The sequence below is a fragment of the Molossus molossus genome, unplaced genomic scaffold, assembly GCF_014108415.1.
Source record: "Molossus molossus isolate mMolMol1 unplaced genomic scaffold, mMolMol1.p scaffold_m16_p_7, whole genome shotgun sequence".
Taxonomy (NCBI): Eukaryota; Metazoa; Chordata; class Mammalia; order Chiroptera; family Molossidae; genus Molossus; species Molossus molossus.
The window spans coordinates 83995341-84011940 of NW_023425401.1; the positions used below are offsets into that span (position 1 = coordinate 83995341).

The following is a 16600-nucleotide window of genomic DNA, read 5'->3' on the forward strand; positions in this document are numbered from 1 at the left end:
AAGTATTCCACATCTCAAAATTTTAGTGTCTAAAAGTACGGCCTTTGGAATGAGTTAGATCTGAGCTCAGTCACTAACTAGTTCTGACTAGCTAGGTCACTTACCCTCTTTGGGCCTCATTTTCTTATCTGTGAAATGGAGCTAAAAATACTGTAAGTGTTTAAAGGAGATAATGGGTGTAAAATATTTGCTCACAGATCGATATAAACATGTATCTTATTTGAAAAATACAGTGTATTCTTTTCCATCTCTGATTTACTGTAGCTCTCAGCTATCAGTAGTATATACTACACACTGGCACTGTGCTAAGGGTTTTAAATAGGTGAATTCACTTAATTCTCCAAAAAATTCTGTATGTGCTCTTGTAATTCTCATTTTTCAGGTTGGATCTCACCAAAAAAGGTGAGAAAAATGAAGCACAAAAAGGTTAAAAATTTGCCCAAGGTCACATAGCTAGTAAGAAGCAGATCAAAGATTTAACCCAAAGAGTCTGGTCTTGGAGACTAGTGTTAACCACGGAGCAATACTCATTCCTAAAAACCTCTCCTCCTTTGACTTCCAGGATACTGCTTTCCTTTTCTTCTCGGTCTACAGTTAGTGACTCTTCCTCTGCCCTTAAGTGTTGTCATTCCCCAAACTCTGTCCTTAGCTGCATACATCACTTTGTGTGGTCTTCTTTTCTCCCATGCATTCATTGCCTCATATGCACTGATAACACTTGTAACTTGTTAGTCCCCAACGCACCCCCAGCTGTACTCCACCTCTTTACGGTGATTTGTGTAGTCTATGGGAACACAGACCACTAGCCCACATTCCCCAGACTCCCTTGCAGCTAAGCACAACCAAGTGAGCCCTCTCCAATGGAATGTAAGCAGTGGTGATGAATGTAGAGCTTAATGCATGGAGTGTGTTCCTTCCCACTTCCTCCTTTCCCCACTGACTGAAACTGGGGTAAAACAGGAGCAACTTTGAAAGGCAGGTATTAAAAAAAGGCAACTTTGAGACGTAGGTTCACCATCTTGTACCCCCAGATAAACTTTGTGCAGGGCAGCTACCAGACAGACTGGACCAGCTGACTGGTCTATAAGAGGGAAATAGACTTCCACCTTATTCAAGCTATTGTATTTTGAGTTAGCTCTTTCCCTAATCAATACACATAAAATTCCTATCTCTGGATGAGTTCTGTCTCCTAAATTTTGCATTTCCTACTGGGAGCACACTGACCTGGACAGGACCCTTAAACCCAGCATTTCCAAAGCAGAATAAAGCCAACCTCTCCCCTCGAAAATGGCTTCTCAGGGTCCAAGTCAAAGTCAAGTGTCCTTGCAGTTTCTCTGCCACTCACTCTCCACAGCTAAGTCATCACCTAGTCTTGTTCATTCTTCCTCTTTCATATCCTTCACTTTCATTCCCTCCTTTCCACTAAGAATGGCACAGCCGGAATCCCAGACCTTACAATCACTCACATGAATGACCTGCAACCATTTCCTACAGATCCCCCTGCCTCGAGCAAAACTCAGTCCTCACCTCAACTCATTCTCTGCTGATACAATGATTTTTAAGCACAAATCAAACTGTTATTTTGTGGGGTACTTTGCCAGGTCAAAATATTACAATTGCTTTCATATCAGTAAATTCTGAAGGCAAAATCTGCAAGTCTCTATAAATAAAGCATAAGGGGGAGTTGTTTGAATAGTGAATAGGTAACAGGAAACTCACACTTGAATTACGCTGAAAAAGAGAGTAAAAGAAAATAATAATGCATTTGTATACCTGAAGCAAAATTGGCAGGATAGTTCAAGGCCTGATTAGATCAAGCAAAACCTAGAGATAAAAGGGATCCCCCGCACCCCACCACCGTCACCACTACCAAGCCCAAACTGGCTCTGTAGGGCTTTGAATGATAAAACAGATATCACCCAAGCTGATTCCTGCCAGCAGTTGCTGAGGAGATAATGAAGTCAAAAGAGAGGCAGGAGGGAGTGTCTTTGACTTTATATAAAAGAACCCTGGGAATGGAACTTCTTGGGGATATTCCATCTAAATAACCACTGTGCCTGAAAGCTGCCTACTGTTTACTATCTGGGCAGGAGATTCTATGTGTGTTTATCTGAGAATGGAGTTTCATTATGAATAAATCAGAATCTCAGGATGACTCTGTCCTAAGCTTTCCTTTTATAATGCCTCAATTTGGTAAACATGTTGGTCTTTTTTTATTTCAAAACTATCCTCTGACTTCTGTAGAAAATGTATGCATTATCAGGTCATCCAGGGCCCCTCAGAATCCAACACCCGTCCTGTCCAGCCATGTCTGCATGTCCCTCCTCATGCCCCATGCTCGCACCTGCTGTCTCCTTTCCAGCTCTAACTGCACCATTGCCTCTTTGCTTGGAATGGCCTTTTTTAGCCCCATGCCACCCAAATATTTTCTGCACCTGGCTAACCCTACCTATCTTTTAAGATTGGAAGCCCAATGGATTTCTATGCCCTCTATGTGCTTTCATTGCATAAACACAATGGCCATTAAGAACTGCCTACCGTATGTCATGCTCCTTCTTGTGCCCCAATTTAAGATAATTTAATTCATAGCTCTTATTCTAGCCACTGTGTGAATCATTCCTATGGAGATTTGATTCACTTTTGGTTAGTGTAATTGGCCAGGACCTGACCAGGGGCCTAAGCTGCTACCTTTCACTTTCTGCCTTGGACTTGTCTTTCAACACTTACCCCTAACTGTGTGTGTTTCCAGTGTAGCAATTTAATTGGTTCTAAGAAGAATCCCACTAGTAACTTAAGAGAAGGGTCACCTAGGAGAGAAATGATCAATCCTGTAACTATGAGAGCTTGCCAGAGGGAGATACGCCCACTCCCATCATCTTCTCTTCATCCACAACAGCCAAGTCTCTACCTCTGGCTCAGAAGTGCTGAGGAAATATTTAGGTGTTTCAGATGTTGTGTGTGAAAATTATAAAAGTTGTTTTTATTAGTTAAAACAGATACATAGTTTGACTCACTTTTCTAATTGGTCAAAGATATTAGCAAGAAAAGACTGTTAACAAAAAGATACTGCCCAGGAAAAAAAAAAAAAAGTATTTAGATTATAAAACAAAAACCACTTGCCAAGGGCAACTGGGTACAACAGGACCAACAAACTGCTCTCGGCCCACACAGCAGCTAACATGCAACTGAGAGAACAGAAACTGCAAACAACTCAGCCCATGTGGTTCACTGTGGTTCACTGTTAGCGTGGGGGAGCACCCCTACATATCCATTTACAGCCTGTGAACATCAGAGACCTGCACATACTTGTCATCGTTTGGGTTCTTCATTTCACAAGCCAGAGAGAAAGATCACATCTCTTCTCACCTACATGCCCTGCCCTTCTCTAGCTCACTATTTGTACATGTCTCCTGTTAGTGAAGGAATACACAGCCATCTAAAGAAGCAGAAATGGCCCTGGTCAGTTTGGCTCAGCAATTAGAGCATTGGTCTGGGGACCAAAGGATTGCAGGCTTGATTCCTGGTCAAGGGCAGGTATCTGGGTTGCAGATTTGATCCCTAGCTCAGGTCAGGGTCATGCGAGAGGCAATAAATCAATGTCTCTTCCCCCTCCCTTCTACTCTATCTAAAAATCAGTGGAAAAATATCTTCAGGTGAGGATTACCAAAAATAAAAACAAAGAGGCAGCAATGGCTTGGTTCAAATTATTTGTCACAAAGTAATTATTAAGAGTATTTGATATTCAAACCCAACACCTCATGGAACATATAAAGAATAAAGGTCTAAAGAAAAAGTGTTTCAAAGGCACACATCATGTGGAAAACATTTCTGTCCAGCACTATACTTCTGAGAGTATAACTTTTCTGAAGAAGCAGTCAACATCTTTCTTAGTGGCCTTTCTCCTAACTACAACACAAATTTGACCTTGGGGCTACAGAATACTTGACCCTCTGCCCCTATTTGTTTTACATGTTTAGTTGGTCCATTTAAAGTAGGGTCTGTTGTGAGCCCATTGACTTCCTTTTTCTGAAGTGGCCTACATTGGAAGAAAGTGTCATTTCAGCCCCTTTGAAGAGATGTCTGTGCTTCATTTATTGCCTGAGATAGCAAACACTGTCAACTGTTCTCCGCAACCGCTTCTTACACTTCCAGGAGTGAGACACCAGGAAAAGTTAATGAAAGCTACAGATCCTAGTCACTGAAAAAATGCATTTAAAATATCAAAAGCAATGTCAGCAGCATCACTTCTTTCCCTGAAGCCCATCCAGGACAAGCACAGGTCCATAGGCAAGAGGGTGGGAGTCCCTGCTCTACTAAGACTTTACCTCTACCAGATACTTTTAGTCTTCTTTCTTTTTCCCTTCTCAAGACCAAGTAAAGACACAGAACTCTAGTAAATGAGATGGTGAAAAACTCAGCAAGTGAAAGAAGAGCTGCATCCTAGTTCTGTATTTTACCAATTTAAACTCTGAATCTGATACTTTGCTGAGGCCACATCTCACATTTTGTATCTGGAGAGTGTGGCTACACAAACAGCCCCAAAGAACAGGGAAGTAAGCAATCAGTCAGTGATCTTTGGCCCAGGTCACCACTGGGTGGGCTTTTGTGTTTGCAGTTCCTTAGGCTAAAATGCATGACAGAGCTGCATGGCTGGGCCCTTCAAATCAAGTGGTCTCAGTTCAAATGTCACCTCCTAAAACGGCCTAATCCTACCTGTCCTATCTTAAGTAGTTCCCTCACGAATAAAGAAATTCTCCAGCACATGACCCTGTTCAGAGTCTTCAGAGTGCTTACCACCACCTGAAATTATTTTTTCTTGCTAATTGTTTATATCCCTAACTAGAATATAAGTAAGTTATACCTGAGGAGAGATTTTTGCCTGCAACGTTCTCCGCTATATCCTCAGCACCTGGGACCCAGTAGATACTCACGAAACATTTTGAATGAATGAATGCAATGGGACCAAATCGATGTTTAGAGATATTTTCAACTGTGATTTTTAAATCTATACTTTTATACACATGTTGTGCCTAATGCAGATATGTGAGGGGTTATATACCAGACCCAACAATAACTCTGATGGGAATATTTCTAAAATGCACAATTTTTGCGATATTTCTGCTCTGTCATTTTTCACAGGTTTCAAATATGCCATAAAATATTATTGGGTCAGGGACCAAGCAGGCCACCAGATGGTTGAGAATGATTTATTTCCTTAATTTTAGACTACTGAACAGAAATTGCAGGAAGAAAGCCAGTTCTTATCTCTGAGCTTACAGAATACGAAAGATAAAAAGGACCTTGAAGTTCATCTAGTCCAGTTTCATTCTTAATTTAAAAACCCATTTTACCCACCAATAACATGGCTCTCTGACCTTGACTTTAATATTTTTAGAGATAAGACACTCACTATTTTAGAAGAGAACCTGTATCACAATTGGACAGATTTTGATGCGCAAGGTCTTCCTTCTACTGACTCAAAATTTTCTTCCTGTGACTCTGGCCCTTGGAGCAACAATGGGTAAGTCTACTTCCTGTTCTGAATGAAATATCTGAAGACATCTGAAATATCTCCCTTTAGCACTTGCTACTTCAGAATAAATGCCTCAAATAGCTCCAGCTGTCCCTTCCTTGTTCTTCTGTCTAAATCTCTCATCTTCCAGGTGGATGATCTCTCAACACACTGCAATTAGGAAACATATGTTCTGCAGGGCAAAATGGAATTAAATCTTATTTTTAATGATGGATTTAATTGCACTTGTGTCATAAAGCTACTAAGTGATCCACTTTTGTAAGTCAACTATGCATATAACGATACACTATAATATTACCAGTATTAGCATCTGTTATTAATTATAGAATTCAAAAGCAGATTACTCTGATACAACAATTCTGCTGGAATTCTGTCGAAAAAAAGTCTCATAATTGGCAATACCAGCTTGCTATTAAAAGTCTTTTGATGAAAATATATTTTTAAAAAACCTTTTTTAAATAATCTGGGCCATCAAATTTGCCCTGCACAACAGTGTGGCTTCTTTCAATATTAAAATTCATTGAACAAGCAATTATAGACATCCTAAAAGTAAAGCATCCTATTATAAATATTACTAGTAGAAATAATTAAAATAAACTAATAAAACTGAATTGTAATTTTTATAAGAAATTTTTATTAAATATTAAATTGCATGATTTTCAACTAAATAAAGTAAAATTGAAGTGAAGACTTTGTGGCCCAGCTGGTGTGGCTCAGTGGTTGAGCATCAACCCATGCACCAAGAGGTCACCGTTCGATTCCTGGTCAGGGCACATGCCCAGGTTGTGAGCCTGATCCCCAGTGTGGGGCATGCAGGAGGCAGTAATGGATATTCTCTTTCATTGATGTTTCTATCTCTCTCCCTCTTCCTTCCTCTCTCTCTAAAATCAGTTTAAAAAAATTACTTTGTGGGAGCATCTGACAAATTGATTCATGTTTTGCCATTCTCATGGTCAATATTAAGTATAATCATATTATCAGTGTTAATCACTAAAGAAAATAGAAATTATTATATATGGTGTTTTAGTCCAAGAATTTTCCATACTGACTTGCCACTCCTAAAAACTAACAAATGAATTAAGTATACACTAGGAAAATTAATAGTTTCAATTCACGTGTTTACACTTGTATCTATCCTGTAATCATCTGTTTTTGTTTGTTTGTTTGTTTTTTAATCTAGTGGTCAGTTATAATGTGTTTGAATATCCACAATTATGCCTGCATTTAATATTATCTTAGAACGTTTTTGTTTTATGGAATAAGCAGGGCTTTTAACTGGTGCACTTGTAAGCTGGCCATACCTGCTAGAGGCACAGCCGATATTCAGCTTTCACCCAGAACACAAGGTACTGCATAATCACTGAGGAACTCACACACTGACCCAACAGTTCTTTGTTCAATATATAATAGCTTGTATACTCTTTTTTATTCAAAGCCAAAATGTTACTAAACATAATATGTTTAAAATGATAACATCCCAACACAATGCTTCTCGGTAGTATAAGGCATGACTAAAAGTTTTTTATTATCTTTTAAAATAAACAACTTGAGTTATTAAGCTGTTTCAACAATTCTTGTTTAGAGTTGAATTATGTCCCCTCCAAATGCATATGATGAGGTCCTAATCCCCACTAACTCAGAATCTGATCTTATTTAGAAATAGAGTTGTTGCAGATGTGATTAGTTAAGATGAGGTCATACTGGAGAAGAGTGAGGGACTAGTGTCCTTATAAAAAGGGAAATTTGGAGACCGACACAAACAAGAAGTGCTCCATATGAAGGTGAAGGCAGAGATCAGGGTGATGCTTCTAGAACACAAGGAATACCAATGTTGGCCAGCCAACCACAAGAAGTTGAGGGAGAGGCATGGAATAGGTTCTTCCTCACACTCCTCACAAGGAACCAACCTTGCTTACACCTTGATCTCAGATTTACAGCTTTCAGAACTGAGACAATAAGTATCTGTTTTTAAGCTACTCACTTAGTGGCACTTTGTTTCAGTAGCCCTAGAAAACTAGTATAATTCTGTATCTCTTAAAAAATATTTGACACTCTTCCTTGTGCCTGTCTTCTAAGCCCAAATCACTCTATTTTGGATCTCCTTAAATGTGGCAGAGGCTTGTCCTCTGAGATGATTTAACATCCCAAAGTTACTCATACGAAGACATGAATGTAATAGATCATTTGTGCAAGTAATCCAATATCTTTTTCAAATTAGTTAATTTACACTATAAATTATGAAGCTTACTCCAGTGAATCTCTACAATTGACTTTAGCAGACTGCCTAAAAGATGTTTTGAACAATATTAATGTTTCTAGGAAAAATGTTTAACCTCCTAAGGTCACCATCTTGAAATATATAAAAAGGCATATTTTATAAATCCTGATGTGTCTTTTTAATTTACAGTTTCATTCTGTATAACTATACTCTATGTGCATGTGTGTGTGTGTGTGTGTGTGTGTGTGTGTGTGTGTGTGATATCATTAATGTATCTGTTAAGCCAGAGGTTTTCAACAGTGCTTAGTGGTACCCAGGTGCTAGACTGGGGGTGTATCTGGGAAATGATTTCAGTCCCTCAGCTTGAGCAGCTTCCCTTCCATTTTGAGCTTCCACTCTAGATCAAAGCTGCCATAAAACTTTCGGTAATGATAGAAAAGTCTTACATCTGCACTGCCTAGTATAGCAGTACAGCAGCAGCTAATGCTGAGAGGCTGTTGAGCACTTAAAATGTGGCTAGCACAAACTGGTGTGGCTAAGTGGTTAGAGCATCAGCCCTTGCACTGAAGAGTCTCGAGTTTGATTCCCAATCAAAAGCATGTACCTAGGTTACAGGTTCGATCCCAGGCCCCACCTGGGGCACATGTTTCTGTCAGCCAGTTGCTGTGACTGTCTCACATCAATGTTCCTCTCTCTCTCTCTCTCTCTCTCTCTCTCTCTCTCTCTCTCTCTCTCTTTCTCTCTCTCTCTCTCTCTTTCACCTTCACTCATTTCCACACGCCTTAAAAATTAATGGGAAAAAATATCCCTAAGTAAGGATTAACAATAAAGAGAAAGAAAGAAGGAAGGAAGGAAGGAAAGGAAGGAAGGAAGGAAGGAAGGAAGGAAGGAAGGAAGGAAGGAAGGAAGGAAGGAAGGAAGGAAGGAAGGAAGGAAAGGAAAGGAAAGGAAGGGAGGGAGGGAGGGAGGGAGGGAGGGAGGGAGGAAGGAAGGAAGGAAGGAAGGAAAAGAGGTTAGTCCAACTGAGGAGATAAAATTTTAATTTAATTTTAAATAGCCACATGTAGCTATTGGCTACTGTACAGGATGGTCTAATTCTAAATCTTTATTTGAAAAAAGAATTTTGTTGCTAAAAATTTTTGAAACTCACCATTTAAAACAAAGTTATAGGAAAACTTCTGCTAACAAAAGAATAATCTACGATTCTGACAAATTTTTCCAGAAAAAACAAATATGCAAGTTTCTTGGGCACAGGACAACTGATTTTAATTCCGATGAGCATCTAACTCCATTAAAACAAGTAACTAAAACTCACACCACCGATTATTAGCTAGCAGGGGGAACTGATGAGTAGTGACCAGAATTTTCTCCTAACAGTGGGGTTCCCCCCACAACCCCCACTTGTTGTAATCCATGTGAAGGCCCTACACCACATTCTGCTCAGGAACTACAAACTGTGTTTTCCTGACCATCCAGAGACAGCTACATTCTCTGCATGTATATGTTTTCAAAGGACCCCAAAGAAAGGGCAATAGAACTCTATTCTTAGACAACACCTTTAAAATCCAATTGATTCAAATTCCAAAATGGCGGCAGAGTGAATGGAAGCTACACAGACCATCTCCCAGCACTAAACTGGAATTACAACTAAAACAGACAAATCGACAGGAAAAAGCAACAGAAAAGCAGCTTGCGAGGACCATATAACCAGAGACACTGACTCAATCCTGATAGGATTGGGAAGGTGCAAAAGGGGGCTGGGAGCCCACAGACAGCAGCGGCCCTGGCTGTGAGCAGTGCTCTCGGGTTAAAGTCCCAAGCTGCTCCACAGGGCAGAGCTGGGGCAGTTGCTAAAACAGCCACAGCCACTCATCTTGGGCTCCTGGAGAGGGAGGGCACACTGGACTGGAACTGTGTGTGGACACTCGGGATTTGGAGGGTGCTCAGAACTTTTGCTGAGTTGGAGCCATGCAGGATGGTGGCCACCTTGCTCCTTCCCAGGGCTCCCAGGGAGAGGCAACAGCCCCTCCCTTGGAGACTCAACCCCACCCAGGTGGGTCATTGAACTAAAAATTGAGGCCCATTAACAGCTAGCATCTGCCGCACCCTTAGGAAATCCCCTTACACTGAGCACCTGAGGCAGTTTTACAATCAACTAACAACCTCAAACTCCTCAAGTAACCTCGACTGCTAGCCTACAGGCAAAAAGCTACAGGATAACAGTACCATTCCTGGGCTAGCTACTCTAACCAGGAAAGTAACACTTGACAGTGGTGTTTAACGTGGGTACTCCCACACTCATCTAAACCCAGGAGAGTGAGCCACAAACAGCAGAACAACAATACCTATAGGGAAAACTTGGCAGGATCTGTGTTAGCCAAAATGGTGAAACACAGAAATAAAAGCCAAATGAAAGAACAAAAGACCTCCACCGAAGATGAGATCAAGGTGGAGCAGTCAGGCAAGTTAACAGAGCTAGAATTCAGAGCCATGATCTTGAGGAAGCTAAACAGCATGAGTAAGGACATGGACATGCTAAAAATCAACCAACTGGAAATTAAAAACCACCAAGAAGAGATCAAGAATGACATATCAGAAAGAAAGAACACATTGGAAGGTCTAAACAACAGAGTAGAGGAAGCTGAGGACCAGATCAGTGAATTAGAAAACAGGGTAGAAAAAAATTAAACAATCAGAAAACCAAAAGGAAAAATTATTAAAAAACAGGAAGACAGCTTATGAAAACTGTGGGACAATTGGAAAGGTAATGATATTCACATAATAGGAGTCCCTGAAGAAGAAGAAAATGTGCAAGAGTTAGAGAATATATTCAAAGAAATAGTGACAGAAAACTTCCCTAATTTGGTGAAGGAAGAAGACATTCAAGCACAAGAAGCACAGAGAGCTCCAAGTAAGAAGAACCCAAATTGACCCACACCAAGACACATAGTAATCAAAATGCCAAAAATTAAAGACAAAGAGAGAATACTAAAAGCAGCAAGAGATAAGCAACAGGTTACCTACAAAGGAACCCCCATAAGGCTCTCAGCTGACTTCTCAACAGAAACACTACAGGCCAGAAGGGAATGGCATGAGGTATTCAAGGTCATGAAAAACAAGGATCTGAATCCAGGACTACTCTATCCAGCAAGGCTATCATTTAAAATAGAAGGTCAAATAAAGAGCTTCCTAGACAAAAAAAAAAAAAGGCTAAGGGAATATATTAGCACAAACCAGCACTGCAAGAAATGTTAAAAGGACTGCTATAATTAGTAGAAAAAATAGAAAGAAAAATATAAACAAACTAAACAAAAATGGCAATAAATAAGTACATATCAATAATCACCTTAAATGTAAATGGAGTGAATGCTCTGATAAAAAGACACAGAGTAGCTGATTGGATAAGAAAGCATGAATTATCTATATTTTCTTTAAAAGAGTTCCACCTCACAACAAAAGACATAGGTTCAAAGTAAGGGGATGAAAAAAATCTTCCAAGCAAACGGAAAGCAAAAAAAGCAGGGGTAGCAATACTCATATCTGATAAAATAGATTTCAAAATGAAGGCCATAACTAGAGACAAAGAAGGCCACTACATAATATTGAAAGGATCTATCCAACAGGATCATATAACCTTGATAAACATATATGCACCCAATATAGGAGCACCAAAATATATTAAAAATCTTCTGGAGGACTTCAAAGGAGAAAACGACAGCAATACAATCATAGCAGAACACTTCAACACGCACTGACATCACTGAATAAATCCTCTATACAAAAAATTAGCAAGGAAACAGAGACTCTAAATGAAGAACTAGACCAAATGGATTTAATAGATATCTACAGAGAATTACACCCCAAAACTACAGAATTCACTTTCTTCTCAAGTGCACATGGGACATTCTCAAAGATAGACCACATGATAGGACATAAACCAAATCTCTACATGTTCAAGAAGACTGAAATCATATCAAGCATCTTCTCAGATCACAATAACATGAAACTAGAAATCAATTGCAACAAAAACATTGAAAGATTTTTGAACACATGGAAGCTAAATAGCATGTTATTAAACAATGAATGGGTTATCAAGGATATCAAGGGAGAAATTAAAAACTTCCTGGAAACCAATGAAAATGAACACAAAACAACACAAAATCTATGGGATGCAGCGAAAGCAGTTCTGGGAGGGAAGTTCATAGCACTACCGGCATAACTCAAGAAACAAGAAAAATTTCTAATTGACTGTCTAACCACACAATGTAAAGAACTAGTAAGAAAAACACAAAGAAATCCCCAGAGCAAGTAGAAGAAAGAAAATAGTAAAGATCAGAGCAGAAATAAATGACATAGAGACCAAAAAAACAATTCAAAGGATCAATGAAAAAAGAGCTGGTTTTTCGAAAGGATAAACAAGATTGAAGGACCCTTAGCTAGACTCACCAAGAAACAAAGAGAGAGAACCCAAATACACAAAATCAGAAATGAAAGAGAAGTAACAAATGACACCAAAGAAATACAAAAGATCGTTAACAACTACTATGAACAATGATGTGGAAACAAATTCAACAATCTAAACGAAATGGACAATTTCTAGAAACACACAGTCTCCCAAATCTGGACTAGGAAGAAAAAAAAAACTTGAACAGGCCAATAACAACAGAAGAAATTGAAGATGTAATTAAGACTTTCCCAGCAAACAAAAGCCCAGGCCTGGATGGCTTCACGGCGGAGTTTCACCGAACTTTCAAAGAAGAACTAACACTGTTCTCCTTAAACTATATCAAAAAATTCAAGAAGAAGGAAGACTTCCAAACTTGTTTTATGAAGCCAGCATAATTCTAATTCCAAAACCAGAAAAAGAAACTACAAAGAAAGAAAACTACAGGCCAATATCCCTGATGAACATAGATGCCAATACCTGAACAAAATACCAGCAAATCGGATCCAGCAATACACCAAAAAAATTATTCACCATGACCAAGTGGGATTCATCCCAGGGATGCAAGGCTGGTACAATATTCACAAATCAATAAACGTGATCCACCACATAAATAAAATGAAGAATAAAAACCACATGATCATATCAATAGATGCCGAAAAAGCATTTGACAAAATCCATCATTCATTTCTGATAAAACACTCAGTAATGTGGGAATAGAGGGATCATATCTCGATATAATAAAGGCCATATATGAGAGACCTATAGCTAACATCATACTCAATGGGAAGAAAATAAAACATTTCCCTTAAGAACAGGAACAAGGCAGGGATGTCCACTTTCTCCACTCTTATTTAACACAGTACTGGAAGCCTTAGCCACACAATCAGCAAGAGAAAATAAAAGGGATCCAAATTGGAAAGGAGGAAGTGAGACTGTCATTATTTGCAGATGACATGATATTATACATAGAAAACACTAAAGATTCCATCAAAAATCTACTAGACTTAATAAATGAATTTGTCAAATTAGCAGGATACAAAATTAAAGTCAGGAAATCGATGGTATTCTTATACACCAATGATGAACTCACAGAAAGAGAAACTGAAAAAATAATCCCAGTTACCATCATGGCAAAAAAAATTAAGACACCAAGGAATAAACTTAAACAAAGCAGTAAAGGACCTATTTGCAGAAAACTAGAGGACATTGATTGAAAAAAGAAATAGAGGAAGATATAAAAAAGTGGAAGCATATACCTTTTTCATGGATTGGAAGAATTAACATCATTAAAATGTCCATATTACCCAAAGCAATCTGTAGATTCAATGCAATCTCCATCGAAATACCAATGACATATTTCACAGAACTAGAACAAATACTTCAAAAGTTCATATGGAACCAAAAAAAGACCCCAATATCCACAGCATGTTTGAAAAAGAAGGACAAAGTAGGTGGGATCACAATACCAGATATCAGGTTATACTACAAAGTGACTGTAATCAAAACAGCATGGTACTGGCACAAGAACAGGCATATAGACCAGTGGAACAGAATAGAGAACCCAGAAATGAACCCAAGGTAATATGCTCAATTAATATTTGACAATGGTGGCAAGAGCATACAGTGGAGTAAGGACAGCCTCTTTAATAAATGGTGTTGGGAAAATTGGACAGCTACATGCAAAAAAAAAAAAAATGAAACTAGACCATCAACTTACACCATACACAAAAATAAACTCAAAATGAATAAAAGACATAAAAGTGACCCGTGAATCCATAGAAATTCTAGAAGAAACTGTAGGTAACAAAATTTCGGACATCATACGCAGCAGAATTTTCACTGATACATCACCTAAGGCAACAGAAACAAAGGAGAAAAGGAACACATGGGAATACATCACACTCAAAAGCTTCTGCACAGCAAAAGAAACAACCATCAAAATGGAAAGGCAACCCACTGTATGGGAGAACATCATTGCCAATGATACATCAGATAAGGCGTTAATTTCCAAAATATATAGAGTACTCATACAACTCAACCAAAGGAAGACAAAGAACCCAATTAATAACTGGGCAGAGGAACTGAATAGACATCTCTCCAAACAAGACATACAAATGGCCAAGAGACATATGAAGAAATGTTCAACATCACTCATCAGAGAGACGTAAATTAAAACAATGAGGTATCACCTTACACCTGTCAGTATGGCCGCCATCAACAAATCATCAAACAACAAGTGTTGGCAAAGGTGTGCAGAAAACGGGACTCTAATACACTGCTGGTGGCAAAGCAGACTGGTGCAGCCACTATGGAAAACAATATGGTGCTACCTGAAGAAATTAAAAATTGAACTGCCATTTGACCCAGTGATCCTGCTTCTATGAATATACCCTAAGAAGCGTGAAACACCAATCAGAAAGAATATATGAACACCCATGTTCATAGCAGCACTATTTACAATAACTAAGATCTGGAAAGAGCCCAAGTGTTCATCAGTAGACGAATGGATAAAAATGCAGTGGTACATATACACAATGGAGTACTATGCAGTTGTAAGAAAGAACCGTCTCTTATCCTTTGAGACGATATGGAGGGACCTGGAAAGTATTATCCTAAGTGAAACAAGCCAAGCAGAAAAAAACAAGTACCACATGATCTCACTTATATATGTAATATAATGTACATAACAGTCTGAGGAATAGGGTAGACCCAGAAACATGGAAGTAGGGTACAGACTGATAACCCTCAGAAGGGGGGGGTTGTTGGGGGTGGGAAGAAAAAAACCACAGAACTTATATGAATGTATGCATAATCAATGGACATGGACAACAACGCCGGGGACGGGGAGAAGGGTATCAATGGGGTAAAAAAGGAGAAACATCTATAACAAAAATAAAATTAAAAAAATAATAAATAAATAAAATAAAATCCAATTGATTCTAAAACCTAGTCTTTTTCAAGTTCCTTTGTTTAAATGTGAACAGTGTTCAGATTTTTACATTAATTTTTAGTTTTACCCTGTTTTTCCACACATCAGAGAAAAATTTTAAGGGCCTTTATATTTGAACAGAAGAGGAAAATTTCATTGGCATATTGTTGATTCTTTACTTAACATTATAAGAAGACTTTCAACCATGACAAGCTAAACACATATGGCCTTACCTCTTGATAAAGGTCACTGAGATCTTCCTGGTGGGCCTGTTTGGAACATCCTGGGAATTCCCTGACACAACAGGAATCTGGGGGCCAATCCATCTCTGTCATTTCCAACCAGTCAGTGAAATACACTACTCCACAGCACTTGAACTGAAAAAAAAAAAAAAAAGACTTTTCAGGCTCAGAAATTATAAAAATATCTTCCTAATTTATAGGAGATTAAGTATTAGATTTCTTAAATTTCTGTAACCAAAGCCAATTTCATTTCTGTCATCACTTAATGACCTGTGTACCATCTATGTTGATGATAGAAATGCAGTAAAGGAGCATATAACGGGGCAATTCTGAACACTAATGCCCATAACCCATGAAAGCAGGTCAGGCGTGACTGAGTCTCACTCCCCAACTATAACATCCTCTACAAGTGATCATATAGTAACAGAGTTCATATACACAACTAACAAAACAAATAACTCAAATCTTATATTTATCACTAAGCCTCTAGGTACTGGAGAGTAGTTGATCAATCTATATATATTTGCCTACTTACCAGTTTAATTGCTTAAAAGGGCAAATATTACATTAAATTTTCTGTAATCTCTATAGAAAAATTTGTTGACCAAAGCCCCCATCATAAAGATTATTAGACTGGGATTCATTAACCAGAAAACTATTTAAAAATTTTTGAGATGTAAATGTAAGTTTGGACAATAAATTTTTATTCAACCAAATAAGATTCTTGCAATAAATTATCGTATTCTATGACATAAATCTCCGAAGAAATGATGTGCCTTTAACCTGAACAAAGTTTGATTTAAGAAAAGCTCTTTTGTCTTCTTTTCTTTTTGTCTCATTTCACCAAGGATTAGCAAATACTTTTTCTGGCCAAGGTTTAAATACACTGCTTAAGGACATATGTAGATTAGGTTCAGAATAATTAACTATGATAATTTTCTGCCCTTGGGTAAATGAGGTTACTCTTCATACAGTGAAAAAGAAGGGCTATGGGCAGTCTCTGAGAAGAACTCGGCTGAGTGACTGGCTCTGCAAATTATGTAGCCCAACAGATCCATCTGTGGCCAGGACTGACACTGTGCCATAAAATACCACAACCCACTCTTTGAAATTAAATTAAAATCCAGTTTGAAAAATTCTGAACTTCTCTTGGAAAATGAAACAAGGAAAATACTAAATATAATTTTACATTTTTTCATTTGCCTAATTATCTAATTTTTAAAGAGCAAAA

General features: G+C 38.4%; 1 protein-coding gene across 3 annotated transcripts in view; it reads right to left on the reverse strand.

The window, feature by feature from the left end:
- TSPAN12 (tetraspanin 12) overlaps positions 1–16600 on the reverse strand; it is a 100949-nt gene that overhangs the window by 16411 nt on the left and 67938 nt on the right. For all 3 annotated transcript variants that reach the window (XM_036246842.1, XM_036246844.1, XM_036246843.1), the window contains exon 7: positions 15361–15504. In XM_036246842.1, the coding sequence (XP_036102735.1) occupies positions 15361–15504 (144 nt within the window). The remainder of the gene's footprint in view (positions 1–15360; positions 15505–16600) is intronic.